The sequence below is a fragment of the Parambassis ranga genome, chromosome 13 (genome assembly GCF_900634625.1).
Source record: "Parambassis ranga chromosome 13, fParRan2.1, whole genome shotgun sequence".
Lineage (NCBI taxonomy): Eukaryota > Metazoa > Chordata > Actinopteri > Ambassidae > Parambassis > Parambassis ranga.
The window spans coordinates 9,676,840-9,692,938 of record NC_041033.1 but is presented as its reverse complement, the minus strand read 5'-3'; the positions used below and the strand labels follow the sequence as shown (position 1 = coordinate 9,692,938).

Below are 16,099 nucleotides of genomic sequence, written 5' to 3'. Positions count from 1 at the left end.
TTGTAACAATAGTTTGTGTTGTGTGACATGGTGTATGTGTAAGACGTGGAAAATGAGGCATGGAAGCCTTATAAACATTTATATGTATAGGGATAAAGACAATACATTGAATTGCATAATATGTTTATGCAGTAAGGATAGAGGCACACTGTATTTTCCACTCTCTGCTCATGATATGAGGATAGACATTGTCAGGTGCTGAGCAGTATGAGGACAGACACACGTTCTCAGTTTTGAAAAAGAGGGACTTTATTTTCTCCTTTACCACTTCTTCAGCTCTTTGCATGTTTGGTAAAAAAAATTAAGGAGAAGAGGGAAAAAACTAGCAAAAACATGCAAAAAAGAAGAAAAAAATTGGTGCCTTCCCCTGATTAATTGCATGTTTTTGCCCTATTCATGTTCCAGCTGAGCCTCTTCCTGAAGTGCCACCTGCTCAGGAGAAGACAGCTTATAGCCCTGTTTTCATGGAGCAGCACCTATCACTCTGAGACAGCTTGCACTTTACAGACAAGGTAAGCTACAGATGACATGCACCTGTCTGCTGTGACAGCTGATGATCATCTCTACAAAAGAGAAAATGCTACCTATCAAAATTAAGTTGTCAACATGAACTCCTTTTTTCAGGAAATGTAACTTCCTCCCACCAACTGTGATTGTATCTTCTCTACCACAGCTAAGGGTCGAATCCTATTGAAATATTGTATCTGTTATGACCATGCAACCAGCCGTACAGGTCAGAGAGGCCGGTGAACATGGAGAATCTGCCTGTCAACAACAACAGTGGTCTGTCATACGGTTATGCACTGTATGAAACCACCATCACCAGCGGAGGAGCCCTGAACTCCAGGAATAACATCAGAGACAGAGCACTGGTGAGTGCCCACAGACACACACACACACACACACTGTACAAGCACCATGAATAAATAAATAAATAATAAATAAATGAATAAAGCATTTTGAATAATAATCCTGTGACTGACAATGTTCTCCAGGTTTTTGTGGACAGACAGTATGTTGGTAGTTTGGACTACAAGACTCATGAGCTTGCACTTCCTGATAGCAAGGTACGGACAGTTTTTACATGTTTTTGTTCTGTGATCTTTTCATGTAAGCTGCTTGTATCATGATGGATGCTCTTCCCCTGATGATTTTCTGAGTGTGGTACTCATGTTTTGTGCATCAAAGGAAGACAGGACGTTGAGCTTACTTGTGGAGAACTGTGGAAGAGTGAGTTATGGGAAAGCTCTGGATGAACAGCACAAGGGTATTCTACCTTTTATTGCCATGTGCTGTGCTGTTTAGTTCAGTCCTCTGAATCTTTGACGGTCCCATTGTGAACTGCTTATGTGTGTTTGACTTTTGTTTGAACATTTTTCATTGTGGCATCACTTTGACTGTAACTCCTTCCTGGGCCATTCAGAGATGCAGGTGTCTGTGAACAGAGTCTGTGTTGCCTGTCCTGATGATCTGTTGCAGGTATTGTGGGACACATTGTGTTGAATCACACCCCTCTGAGAGGATTTACCATCTTCTCTTTTGACATGAAGCCAGGCTTTATAAAAAGGTTTGTTATATGAATTCAGTCTGTTCAAGATGAGGAGCTGATAGAAAATTTTATTCTTTTATCATGTGAATATAGGATGTTGATCTTTAGATATTCATGCACCTATTATTGGCTAAAACCTTTTGGTTTGGTAGTCTGCATGATTTAAGTAATCAGTGATCAAAAATCAGTAGTAATCAGCAAGATGTAAATTAAATTGTAGATGTGTGTGTGTGACTTTCACCGGCTGCACCCAGATAAACCCGGAGGTCCGCCAGGCGGCGTCTGTTGAGGGGGGGGGCACTGTGGTGAGCCGTATCATCACCATCTGTTGGTCATTCCTTTTTGTGTTTTCACTGCTTGTTTTGGCTCTTCCTCTCTATTCTTTTTCAGGTGAATGATGAGGTGGCAGTGCTGGCTGGGCGGAGCACCGGGTTGATTAGGCACACCTGTCGCCACTCCCCTCATCACCTGCTGCCTTCTTAAGGACCTTCCTCACCTCTACTCGTCGTCAGTTCTTCAGCTTACCTCATGGTACCACGTGTTGCTTTTAAACTTACCTCTTTTGATTCCTCGTCATCCTAAAACCTGTTCCTCTTTTAGACACCGCTCCGCCTCTAGAGCACCTGCTCCTCAGTAGCGTTTTCTCCTTCTGGAAGTTTTTTGTTCTTTTGTTTTCTACAAAATAAATAATTGTCATTCGAGTCTGCACCTGGATCTTCAACCATTTTACCATTTATTGTACGAAAGAAAAGTAGTTGAATACCAACAATTGACAAATAAGGAAATGTGCAAGCAAAATGACTGCCATGCCTGCAGCAGGCCAGATGGGGAGAGAGAGCGTGAAGCAAACAGACTGGGTCCTCTTAAACCGTCTCCAGCTCGTCAGCACAGGTGAGCTGCATAAGGTCAGGATCAGCTCCACCCAGCAATCTCCTGCACACACAAGGGGAGAGAGACAGCAGCAACAACACTCCCTGAGAGACCAACACAGGGCCGTCACAAGGACAAAGAGTGGAGGACAAAATACTGTTTGCTGAAAATCCTGACCATGGAAAGACTGTTGATGTTTACAAACTCCCCTTTTGCACATTGACACACACACACACACAGATAACACTCTGGATTAAACCTGAACAAAGGAGGAGTTATTGCAAGTTTCTATTCATTTGAGCATTATGAGCCTATACAGTGACACTTTCCTAATATTGGCTGCACTGGTTTGCAAAGTTCCTGAAGTTCACTGCTTGTACAAAGTTAACTCTCCCTCATCATGACAGGCAAACACAGCTGAAAGTAATGCACACATACACTACACACTGTAGCTAAAGCTAAAACACTTATATGAATAACTATAAAGACAAATTCTTCATTAATTTTGAAAATGTACATAAAACAGAAGGATTCAGATTTCACTCCTGCTCTTAACTGTGAGTTTTTGTGTATAATGTACAATAATTCTATGTGATGATGTCATAGGACTTGTTGCCTTGCAACTGCTTTGAAATTTTAAAAAGTCACAGCAGCACAGTAACCATAGAATGTTGTTATGTTATGTTTTGAATATTGTTCATTTCCACAGCGAGTACACAGAGAGAGAAGCTACTTTTTTTGAGCTCCTGCAGAGATAAGAAAACCCAACAGATTGACAACCACAGAACAACTGAATTTGGTAAATACTAACAGATAGTTTAAACTCATTTAGACTAATGTAGTGATCTGACCTCTGTAACAACTGAATGATGCACTTTGATGGTACACACAGATATTCTTCCTAAGTGCTGCTGGTGGATTTTAATATAATGTAACGTCTGTATCAGCAAAGGAACTTGTACTACAGCTGTTAAATCAATGCAAGAGTACAGAAAGTAGGGATGTCCCGATCCGATCACGTGATCGGAAATCGGGCCCGAGTACGTGATTTCAGACTCGATCGGACATTACCTCCCGATCAGGACTCGGATATATATTTATTAGGGCTGTCAAAGTTAATGCCTTCTGTGCAGGGTGGCTCTGTGTCTTGTAGTGTAGGGGTATGACAGTTGCTTTTGGTGCGAGAGGTGCTGGGTTTGAGACCTCGATGAGCTGCTGCGTCTGTGAAATCTCCCAGTGTGACACAGACACAGAGACACACACATACACGGGTTTTGCTGCAATGAGTGCCTTTATAGGGAATCCTGAAAGTATCGGATCGGGACTCCGTATCGGCAGATACTCAAAATCAAATGACTCAGACTCGGACTTGAGGGCAAAAAAACCTGATCGGGACATCCATAACAGAAAGGGTTCAATATTTGAGTATTATGGATGTTGTGGAGATTTTTAAATTGCATTATTTAATTAATAGTACTTATATCTTGTACTAAGAACACCAATATAGAAAATATTTAGAGATACAACTAAATGAGCTGCTTCCTGAAAATCTGAACATATAGATAAAGATTTATATTTAGATTCAAATGTTTGAAGTGTTATGCATTGAAATATGGGATTATTATCATTGATACAGCAGTTTGATTTGTAGCAGATTAAGATAAAATCAATGTTAGCAGCATTTTATTTGAATAATAACACATCACACTGTCTATATATTTAACAGGCCTTCACAGACAGAAGACCCTTTAGTGACCAGCCATCACTGACCACATCTGGTAAATACTAACAGACACTTTCAGCTCATTCAGACTCATTTGCTGATGTGACCTCTGTAACAGCTAAATAATACTCTTAAAACTGATGTACATGAATATTCTCCCTAAATGTTTCATGTAAATATATTCTTTGAGTATAATGTACAATTCTTAAACCATGTTGGAGTATTATTGATGCAGCATTTTCATTTGTAAGTTAAGGTGAAGCCACTTAATGATATTATTGTGGAATTATAATACATATTATAATTCCTCTTATCTTTTATTCTTTATTTTGTTCTATTTAACTCTTGCTCTGACTGTCGGTGTTGTATTGCTGCTGGTACCCAAATTTCCCTGAGGGACCTTCCCAAGGGGATTAATAAAGTATATTCTATTCTATTCTACATCAGCTGCAGCAATCAAACTTGCATTTTCTTCAGGAAAAGCCCTTTTCTAGTTGTTGAATTATAATACATTTCACTGTGTTTATTGATCCATAGTTTGAACATATGTAAAACCAAAATCAACCAAATTGTTTCAAATGTTACCAGCACAGTTTAAAATGGACCTCTGGCCTATAGTGGAGCGCATGTTGCAGGAGATGGAGTGGGAGGAGGTTGTGTCCACTCTTGAAGCAGCGGTTCTGGATCTGCTTCAAAATGGTGCATCCGACCCCCCTCCTCCTCCTGTGCCTGCTGCACCGGACATCCACCTACAGCTGGACACTGGAGCGAGCCAGGGACAGGTAAGACACAAAGTGGAGGTCAGGGACAGAGACAAAAACACCTGACCCACACAAAAGTCTGAATATTGAGCATTTAGTTATTTCCACATCAAAATAAGGCAGACTCTGAGTGTGTTATGTCTGCTGAATCTTCCCTGTCTCTCTGCAGTACCATCATGAGTCCCCTGCCCCCTCCTGCAGCAGCTCCACAGCAGCAGCTGAAGCTTCACCTGGGAACACAGTAAGACCCTCGATAAACACACTAATACATGTTGTTTGGTTGTTGGAAACAGCAGCATCAGACAAGAGGAAGGGCTGAGTATAAAAACACAAAGTACACAAGTTAGGAAGCAGACACAGCTGGACCTCATGAGGACGGAGTATGAAACACAAGAAACCTTCAAAATGAAACACTAAATACTACTAAACACCTTTTTGAAGTAACAGTAATCAGAACTGTCAGTAACACTGTGGACCATGTCTCCACCTGTCCCTGCTTCAGATGCAGTAACCACACACAGTCTAATCACAGACCCACAGAGGCTGATCATGTGTAACAGTGAATCAGATTTACAGTTGAATACACACTCTCTGAGCCTCAGCGGGATCCTTATGACACTTTAGCAGACAGAGGACACCAACTTGTCTAATCACCTCCACATTTGTGTCCTCGGTTTCAACATCCAGTGGTGAAGCTGCCGGACAACGTCGTCCTGGTTTCTGTTATTGAACCGTAAGTAAATCACACAAAGTATGATTAAACATGGCTGCTGCTGTCTAACATGGACATCTGTGTCTCTGTCTAAAGGAGCGGACAGTTGTCCTACTGGCCTGTTGTTGTGGAGCCTGCTCCTCCTCCTGCTCCTCCTCCTCCTCCACCTGCTGCTGCTCCTCCCCTCCCCACCACATCAAGGTAAGTTGCTGATGCTGCTTTTAGACAATATGTGACTGATCATGATGAAATCATCAATGATCAGGTGTTCAGGTCTGTGTGATCATTATTATAATCTCTGTCTTTGTATTGGGCTTTAATGCAGCTGAACAGCTTCCCAGAGATGAGTTTGAATTGTATTTAATGTCATAATGTAGCCTACTTGTGTCCTCACATGTGCACACAGTGGTATATTGTGTCCTCACTTTTGTTTTTCCTGTTGTGTCCCTGTAGAAGAAGAAAACATGAGGATGAATCAGCGTCACAGCCGCACATTAAAAAGCCAAGGAACGCCTTCATGCTCTTCCTCAATGAGCAGAGGCCCAAGGTCTCTGCTGAGAAGGGCATGAAGAGCAGTGCGGCTGTGAATGCAGCTGTGGGACAGATGGTAAGAAACACTCTGGATCAAGAGTTTGGTTGAACTGATGTCATCCACTGCATTTTGGAAGCTATTAGCCAGCACTGATCTGACACTACGAGCCTCAGAATGCTGACTGCAGTTCAATTAATGGCCACAGGCATCAATATTAACAAGGCTTTTCTGATTTTATGACACACACACAGCAGAAACACACATCACTGTGTACTACTGGCCTGCAGGTGTGTTTTAGTACATGTACTGACAGTCAGTTGTCGTCTGTCCACAGTGGAAGTCACTATCAAAGGAGGAGCAGGCGAAGTACTATGAGGAGGCCGAGGTAGAGCGGCGGCTCCACGCCCAGCTGTACCCCAACTGGTCGTCTGCAGACAACTATGTAAGCACACTCTGCTCACATACAACTACGACACAACTCCTCCACAGACAGTGAAAACAGAGTGTAATGTGTGTGATGTGTTTGATTTTAGGGCAAAAAGAGGAAAAGAGTTAGGAGTAGGACTCCAGCCACAACAGGTAAATATGCTGTTTGATGCAGGTGGACACACACAAAGTGTCACAGAGGACTGATCATGTTTGTGTTTGTGTTTCTACAGAGGACGGACTTCATTTCCCAAATTCCTTCGTTTTTCTGTAAATAGTTTTTTTTGCTTGTTCACAATTTTTTGTCTTGTAAATAGTTATTTTACATTTAATTTACAAAAACGTCTTCTTGTTCTGATTTTATATTGTATATAGTTTTATTTTAATTCTTTATTTCATTTTATAATAAATCTTGTTTATAAATTGACAAATCCTCTTTATTTGCTGATACATCACACTTATATAGGGAAGCCATTTTTTACAACAGAAAAAATATTGTAACCATAAAGCAGACAGCCAACGAGAACTTTGTTTAATTTTTATTTTCATTAACTAGATTGAAATATTACATCTTATCTTACAATGCAGTCCATGTGTGTAATGATATACAATAATACTAGCTTCAAATGTCATAGCACTGTAAAAAATACAGACATATTCTGTTGTTAAGAATGCTGAGGAGTTTCCTCAGTATCCTCCTCTCCGTCACCTCCACCTCAGACTCCAGCTCCACTCCTAGTACCGAGCCAGCCTTCCTAATGAGCTTGTTGAGTCTGTTGGTGTCAGCCGTCTTCATCCTGCTGCCCCAGCACACTACAGCGTAGAAGATGGCACTGAAGACCACCGAGTGGTAAAACATCTGCAGCGTGGTCTGGCAGACATTAAAGGACCTGAGTCTCCTTAGGAGATACAGGCGACTCTGTCCCTTCTTGTATATTGCCTCATAAGCTCTGTTTGAACAAATCAGCAGGTTTTCGGGTCTGCATGGACACACAAAGTTGGCTGTCAGTCACTTCACCATGTGGTCATACACTGGATATATATCTGATGACATGAAGCATCAAGATAAGCAAATCTTACAGATGTTACAAAATCTGAAATAAACAATGGCTTCTGTAAACCATAAGACAAAAAGGTGGCTATTACTGCAGGAGTGCCTCTCATGAGTTATCACCATTGCATTTGAATGTAACCGTAAAAGTGAAGCCACACTTTTGGGTACTTTTGGGGACGTATGACCTGATAAATCTAAGAAAGAACCACAAAAAATATAATTGAAATAACTGTGTGTTGTACTTTCATTTTCCTAGCGAGAAGGTTTACCAGAGATGCCCAAAGGAGTGCGAAACCCACCAGACATTTTTGCTCATTTAGTGAACACAAATTATTGAGTTATTATTAGTTTGAAAGCTATACTAATATTTGAACAGTTCAATATATCTTTCAAATAATAATTTGTCTTTTTCAGCCTCCGAAATAGCGTATCAACATTACTTTTTCACACTCCCTTATTTTTAGGCTGTTATTACTTCCAAAGCCACTGGAGGGCACCCATGAGTTCTTGCTATAAACAACAGTAATAGCTCCAGTTAACCAGTGAGAGAGAGGGAGAGAGAACAGCATTATATTTTTGACCTGAAACAACAATAGTTTCCCTTATTCACAGCGTTTGAGGCGTCTGGGGGTAAAACCCAGGAATCAGGAGTTTCTGACAAAGTAGGCAGAGGAATCATGGGTGTAGCTAAGAAGAAGTTAATTTTATTTATATACTGCAAGAAAAAGATTAGTGTGTCGGTAGGTCAGGACGACTGAAACTAAGAAATTAGTCAAATGGAAACTGGTGGGAATAAAAATACAATTTTTATAACAAATTATAAAATACCTGGGGAGGGAGGCCCTTTGGATCCCAAAAAACAGTAAATAAACAGTTTGGACTCTCCCTTAGTTTGTGACTTAATTTTGAGTCAGCCTGTTTATTTACTGCTTTTGGGATTTATTTGTTATATTGAAAATAATAACTTGCTCACAGCATTCCTGAGTCCAGCTTTTCTGTTAAATTTGTTTGTAGTGTGGGGCAGGGGTGGGACTAGACTAGTTAACTTGAAAGTGACAAGCTAAATGTTGTTTGGCGCCCAACTTAATTTTGATAGGTTTCCTTTGGGCTCCCCCAACACAACTACACCCCTTTCAGTCCATCAGGTTTCTATTCATTTGAGCATTATGAGCCTATACAGTGACACTTTCCTAATATTGGCTGCACTGGTTCGCAAAGTTCCTGAAGTTCACTTAAGTTAACTCTCCCTCATCATGACAGGCAAACCCAGCTGAAAGTAATGCACACATACACTACACACTGTAGCTAAAGCTAAAACACTTTGTGTATATGAATATCTATAAAGACAAATTCTTCATTAATTTTGAAAATGTACATAAAACAGAAGGATTCAGATTTCACTCCTGCTCTTAACTGTGAGTTTTTGTGTATAATGTACAATAATTCTATGTAATGATGTCATAGGACTTGTTGCCTTGCAACTGCTTTGAAGTTTTAAAAAGTCACAGCAGCACAGTAACCATAGAATGTTGTTATGTTATGTTTTGAATATTGTTAATTTCCACAGCAAGTACACAGAGAGAGAAGCTGCTTTTTTTGAGCTCCTGCAGAAATAAGAAAACCCAACAGATTGACAACCACAGAACAACTGAATTTGGTAAATACTAACAGATAGTTTAAACTCATTTAGACTAATGTAGTGATCTGACCTCTGTAACAACTGAATGATGCACTTTGATGGTACACACAGATATTCTTCCTAAGTGCTGTTGGTGGTTTTTAATATAATGTAACGTCTGTATCAGCAAAGGAACTTGTACTACAGCTGTTAAATCAATGCAAGAGTACAGAAAGTAGGGATGTCCCGATCCGATCACGTGATCGGAAATCGGGCCCGAGTACGTGATTTCAGACTCGATCGGACATTACCTCCCGATCAGGACTCGGATATATATTTATTAGGGCTGTCAAAGTTAATGCCTTCTGTGCAGGGTGGCGCTGCGTCTTGTAGTGTAGGGGTATGACAGTTGCTTTTGGTGCGAGAGGTGCTGGGTTCGAGACCTCGATGAGCTGCTGCGTCTGTCAAATCTCCCGGTGTGACACACACACAGACACACACGGGGTTTGCTGCAATGAGCTATAATGCCTTTATAGAGAATCCTGAAAGTATCGGATCGGGACTCGGTATCGGCAGATACTCAAAATCAAATGACTCAGACTCGGACTTGAGGGACATCCCTAACAGAAAGGGTTCAATATTTGAGTATTATGGATAATCACTAAAAATAAAATAAAATATGGGATTATTATCATTGATACAGCATTTTGATTTGTAGCAGATTAAGATAAAATCAATGTTAACAGCATTTTATTTGAATAATAACACTGTCTATATATTTAACAGGCCATCACAGACAGAAGACCCTTTAGTGACCAGCCATCACTGACCACATCTGGTAAATACTAACAGACACTTTCAGCTCATTCAGACTCATTTGCTGCTGTGACCTCTGTAACAGCTAAATAATACTCTTAAAACTGATGTACATGAATATTCTCCCTAAATGTTTGATGTAAATATATTCTTTGAGTATAATGTACAATTCTTAAACCATGTTGGAGTATTATTGATGCAGCATTTTCATTTGTAAGTTAAGGTGAAGCCACTTAATGATATTATTGCTGAATTATAATACATTTCACTGTGTTTATTGATCCATAGTTTGAACATATGTAAAACCAAAATCAACCAAATTGTTTCAAATGTTACCAGCACAGTTTAAAATGGACCTCTGGCCTATAGTGGAGCGCATGTTGCAGGAGATGGAGTGGGAGGAGGTTGTGTCCACTCTTGAAGCAGCGGTTCTGGATCTGCTTCAAGATGGTGCATCCGACCCCCCTCTTCCTCCTGTGCCTGCTGCACCGGACATCCACCTACAGCTGGACACTGGAGCCAGCCAGGGACAGGTAAGACACAAAGTGGAAGTCAGGGACAGAGACAAAAACACCTGACCCACACAAAAGTCTGAATATTGAGCATTTAGTTATTTCCACATCAAAATAAGGCAGACTCTGAGTGTGTTATGTCTGCTCAATCTTCCCGGTCTCTCTGCAGTACCATCATGAGTCCCCTGCCCCCTCCTGCAGCAGCTCCACAGCAGCAGCAGCAGCTTCACCTGGGAACACAGTAAGACCCTCGATAAACACACTAATACATGTTGTTTGGTTGTTGGAAACAGCAGCATCAGACAAGAGGAAGGGCTGAGTATAAAAACACAAAGTACACAAGTTAGGAAGCAGACACAGCTGGACCTCATGAGGACAGAGTATGAAACACAAGAAACCTTCAAAATGAAACACTAAATACTACTAAACACATTTTTGAAGTAACAGTAATCAGAACTGTCAGTAACACTGTGGACCATGTCTCCACCTGTCCCTGCTTCACATGCAGTAACCACACACAGTCTAATCACAGACCCACAGAGGCTGATCATGTGTAACAGTGAATCAGATTTACAGTTGAATACACACTCTCTGAGCCTCAGCGGGATCCTTATGACACATTAGCAGACAGAGGACACCAACTTGTCTAATCACCTCCACATTTGTGTCCTCAGTTTCAACATCCAGCGGTGAAGCTGCCGGACAACGTCGTCCTTGTTTCTGTTTTTGAACCGTAAGTAAATCACACAAACAAAAGAATGATTAAACATGGCTGCTGCTGTCTAACATGGACATCTGTGTCTCTGTCTAAAGGAGCGGACAGTTGTCCTACTGGCCTGTTGTTGTGGAGCCTGCTCCTCCTCCTCCTCCTCCTCCTCCTCCTCCTCCTCCTGCTGCTGCTCCTCCCCTCCCCACCACATCAAGGTAAGTTGCTGATGCTGCTTTTAGACAATGTGTGACTGATCGTGATGAAATCATCAATGATCAGGTGTTCAGGTCTGTGTGATCATTATTATAATCTCTGTCTTTGTATTGGGCTTTAATGCAGCTGAACAGCTTCCCAGAGATGAATTTGAATTGTATTTAATGTCATAATGTAGCCTACTTGTGTCCTCACATGTGCACACAGTGGTATATTGTGTCCTCACTTTTGTTTTTCCTGTTTTGTCCCTGTAGAAGAAGAAAACATGAGGATGAATCAGCGTCACAGCCGCACATTAAAAAGCCAAGGAACGCCTTCATGCTCTTCCTCAATGAGCAGAGGCCCAAGGTCTCTGCTGAGAAGGGCATGAAGAGCAGTGCGGCTGTGAATGCAGCTGTGGGACAGATGGTAAGAAACACTCTGGATCAAGAGTTTGGTTGAACTGATGTCATCCACTGCATTTTGGAAGCTATTAGCCAGCACTGATCTGACACTACGAGCCTCAGAATGCTGACTGCAGTTCAATTAATGGCCACAGGCATCAATATTAACAAGGCTTTTCTGATTTTATGACACACACACAACAGAAACACACATCACTGTGTACTACTGGCCTGCAGGTGTGTTTTAGTACATGTGCTGACAGTCAGTTGTCGTCTGTCCACAGTGGAAGTCACTATCAAAGGAGGAGCAGGCGAAGTACTATGAGGAGGCCGAGGTAGAGCGGCGGCTCCACGCCCAGCTGTACCCCAACTGGTCGTCTGCAGACAACTATGTAAGCACACTCTGCTCACATACAACTACGACACAACTCCTCCACAGACAGTGAAAACAGAGTGTAATGTGTGTGATGTGTTTGATTTTAGGGCAAAAAGAGGAAAAGAGTCAGGAGTAGGACTCCAGCCACAACAAGTAAATATGCTGTTTGATGCAGGTGGGCACACACAAAGTGTCACAGAGGACTGATCATGTTTGTGTTTGTGTTTCTACAGAGGACGGACTTCATTTCCCAAATTCCTTCGTTTTTCTGTAAATAGTTTTTTTTGCTTGTTCACAATTTTTTTCTTGTAAATAGTTATTTTACATTTAATTTACAAAAACTTCTTCTTGTTCTGATTTTATATTGTATATAGTTTTATTTTAATTCTTTATTATTACTTTTTTTAATAAATCTTGTTTATAAATTGACAAATCCTCTTTATTTGCTGATACATCACACTTATATAGGGAAGCCATTTTTTACAACAGACAAAATATTGTAACCATAAAGCAGACAGCCAACGAGAACTTTGTTTAAATTTTATTTTCATTAACTAGATTGAAATATTACATCTTATCTTACAATGCAGTCCATTTGTGTAATGATACACAATAATACTAGCTTCAAATGTCATAGCACTGTAAAAAATACAGACATATTCTGTTGTTAAGAATGATGAGGAGTTTCCTCAGTATCCTCCTCTCCGTCACCTCCACCACAGACTCCAGCTCCACTCCTAGTACCGAGCCAGCCTTCCTAATGAGCTTGTTGAGTCTGTTGGTGTCAGCCGTCTTCATCCTGCTGCCCCAGCACACTACAGCGTAGAAGATGGCACTGAAGACCACCGAGTGGTAAAACATCTGCAGCGTGGTCTGGCAGACATTAAAGGACCTGAGTCTCCTTAGGAGATACAGGCGACTCTGTCCCTTCTTGTATATTGCCTCATAAGCTCTGTTTGAACAAATCAGCAGGTTTTCAGGTCTGCATGGACACACAAAGTTGGCTGTCAGTCACTTCACCATGTGGTCATACACTGGATATATATCTGATGACATGAAGCATCAAGATAAGCAAATCTTACAGATGTTACAAAATCTGAAATAAACAATGGCTTCTGTAAACCATAAGACAAAAAGGTGGCTATTACTGCAGGAGTGCCTCTCATGAGTTATCACCATTGCATTTGAATGTAACCGTAAAAGTGAAGCCACACTTTTGGGTAATGGCAGGTGTGTATCCTAATAATAATAATAATCATCATCATCATTTATGCTGCATGTAATCAAACAGTTCTTCATATCACACAGCTCCTTTTGGGCTCTACTACCACATTTTAACAGTGAGACACAGATAAATTGATCTCCTCCTGATCAGAGGAGCAGTGAAGTCAAGCCTTAAAATGCACGGCAGCTATTAGGTTAACTTGTTATGGAAACATGTCCAGGGATCAGCAGGTGAGACAGGTGAAAGTGCACGGCTGATCTGTTTGAACGGCACAGTGCTACAATAGTATAAAAAAGCATTCAAACACGGAGCAAACAGAAAGTTAGCAAACTGTAAACATATGATGTGTCAGTGGGCGGGTGTTTATCTGTTCACACATTAGGAGTCGTAAGACAAATGGCTAGCTTTATAACCGTTAGCCTTACCTTGTAAACTGATAAACAATAATCGCTGCAGAGAGAGAGGCTGGTGAACATGGAGAATCTGCCTGTCAACAACAACAGTGGTCAGTCATACGGTTATGCACTGTATGAAACCACTATCACCAGTGGAGGAGCCCTGAACTCCAGGAATAACATCAGAGACAGCACACTGGTGAGTGCCCACAGACACACACACACTGTACAAGCACCATGAATAAATAAATAAATAATAAATAAATAAAGCATTTCCAGTTCACCTACCAGCCCCGCCTAGGAGTTGAGGACGCTGTCATCTTCCTGCTGAACAGAGTCTACACCCACCTGGATAAGCTGGCAAGCACTGTAAGAATCACTTTTTTTGTGTTTTGTGCTTTTGACACCATCAGGCCGGCCCCGCTGGCTGAGAAGCTGACAGCGATGCAGGTGGATGCCCCACTGCTGTCCTGGATGGTGGACGATCTGACTGGCAGACCACAGTATGTACGCCTACAGAGCTGTATGTCAGACAGACTGATCAGCAACACCTGGGTTCCACAGGGGACCGTCCTCTCTCCCTTCCTCTTCACTCTACACCACAGACTTCAACTACTGCACAGAGACCTGCCACCTCCAGAAATTCTCTGATGACTCTGCAGTGGTTGGATGTATCACTGGTAGTGATGAGAGGGAGTACAGATCCATGGTAGATAGCTTTGTCACCTGGAGCGAGAGCAACCACCTACTGCTAGATGTGACAAAGACAAAAGAACTAGTGGTGGATCTGAGGAGGACAAAGGCTCCAGTGACCCCTAGCAGCATCAAAGGGGTCAGTGTTCAGATGGTGGAGGAGTACAAATACCTGGGAATGTACTTGGACCACAACCTGGACTGGAGGAAAAACGTGGACACTGTTTACAGGAAGGGCCAGAGTCGCCTCTACTTTCTGAGGCAGCTTCAACATCTGCAGGACGATGCTGAGGATGTTTTATGAGTCTGTGGTGGCCAGTGCCATCATGTATGCTGTTGTCTGCTGGGGCAGCAGTCTGAAGGTGAGGGACAGAAACAGACTAAACAGAATCATCAGGAAGGTGGCCATGTTGTGGGAGAGGACCTGGACTCTCTGACAGAGGTGTGTCAGAGGAGGATGTTGTCCAAAATAAAGACTATACTGGACTGTCCCTCTCACCCACTCCACACTGTGCTGACCAGCTACAGGAGCTCGTTCAGCAACAGACTCCGACTCCCGCGATGCACCACTGAGAGACACAGGAAGTCATTCCTGCCTGTCTCAATCAAACTACTGAACTCTGAACAGTCACTCAGACACTGTAGATTCATACTGGTACATCCATTCTCTACCTCCTACACCGTGTTCAAGCACATCTGGACAAAGGGAGGGGCACAGTGAGGATTTTTTTTCTGGACTTCTCAAGTGCCTTCCACACCATCCAGCCCCTGCTGCTACTGGACAAACTGAGGGAGATGTCAGTGGACCACTACTTGGTGTCCTGGATTGCTGACTACCTCACGGACAGACTACGTCAGGCTAAAGGACACCACATCAGACACTGTAATCAGCAGCACCAGAGCTCCCCAGGGGACAGTGCTGGCCCCTCTCCTCTTCACCCTTTACACCTCAGACTTCTGCTACAACTCAGAACTGTGTCACATCCAGAAGTTTGCAGATGAAACAGCCATCGTGGGGTGTATCAGGGATGATGGAGAGGATGAGTACAGAAGTGTAGTCAGCGACTTTGTCACCTGGAGTCAAGTCAGGTGAACCATCTCCAGCTTAACGTCTCAAAGACTAAGGAGCTAGTCATCGACTTCAGGAAGTCCAGCCCACAGCCACGTCCAGTGACCATCAGGGACGACGAGGTGGAGATTGTAGGCAACTACAAGTACCTCAGGGGAGAAGGAGGGAGGGAAGAACACACATGCAATAATACATCTGTACCATCTATGCTGCTGTGCAATGTTTGTTTACATTTACTGCACTATATCACATGACCATCTATGCTGCTTTACAATTTTTGTACATAATTCCTTTACATTTACTGCACTATATCACATGACCATCTATGCTGGTGTGCAATGTTTGTAAATAATTCCTCTTATCTTTTATTTTTTACTGCACTATATTCTATTTTATTCTATTTTATTCTATTTAACTCTTGCTCTGACTGTCGGTGTTGTATTGCTGCTGTTACCCAAATTTC

At 42.0% G+C, this 16,099-nt stretch overlaps 2 protein-coding genes across 2 annotated transcripts; both read left to right on the top strand.

The window, feature by feature from the left end:
* Positions 1 to 6,009: 6,009 nt before the first annotated feature.
* On the top strand, positions 6,010 to 6,743 carry LOC114445078 (transcription factor 7-like 2). The gene is made up of 4 exons (XM_028420027.1): positions 6,010 to 6,020; positions 6,069 to 6,222; positions 6,482 to 6,589; positions 6,681 to 6,743. The coding sequence occupies exons 1-4, from the start codon at positions 6,010 to 6,012 to the stop codon at positions 6,741 to 6,743; spliced, it is 336 nt and encodes a 111-aa protein (XP_028275828.1).
* A 2,532-nt stretch (positions 6,744 to 9,275) lies between these two features.
* Positions 9,276 to 12,424, top strand: LOC114445077 (lymphoid enhancer-binding factor 1-like). The gene is made up of 8 exons (XM_028420026.1): positions 9,276 to 9,284; positions 10,032 to 10,083; positions 10,401 to 10,594; positions 10,743 to 10,814; positions 11,248 to 11,306; positions 11,750 to 11,903; positions 12,163 to 12,270; positions 12,362 to 12,424. The coding sequence occupies exons 3-8, from the start codon at positions 10,412 to 10,414 to the stop codon at positions 12,422 to 12,424; spliced, it is 639 nt and encodes a 212-aa protein (XP_028275827.1). The 5' UTR covers positions 9,276 to 9,284; positions 10,032 to 10,083; positions 10,401 to 10,411.
* Positions 12,425 to 16,099: the final 3,675 nt, after the last annotated feature.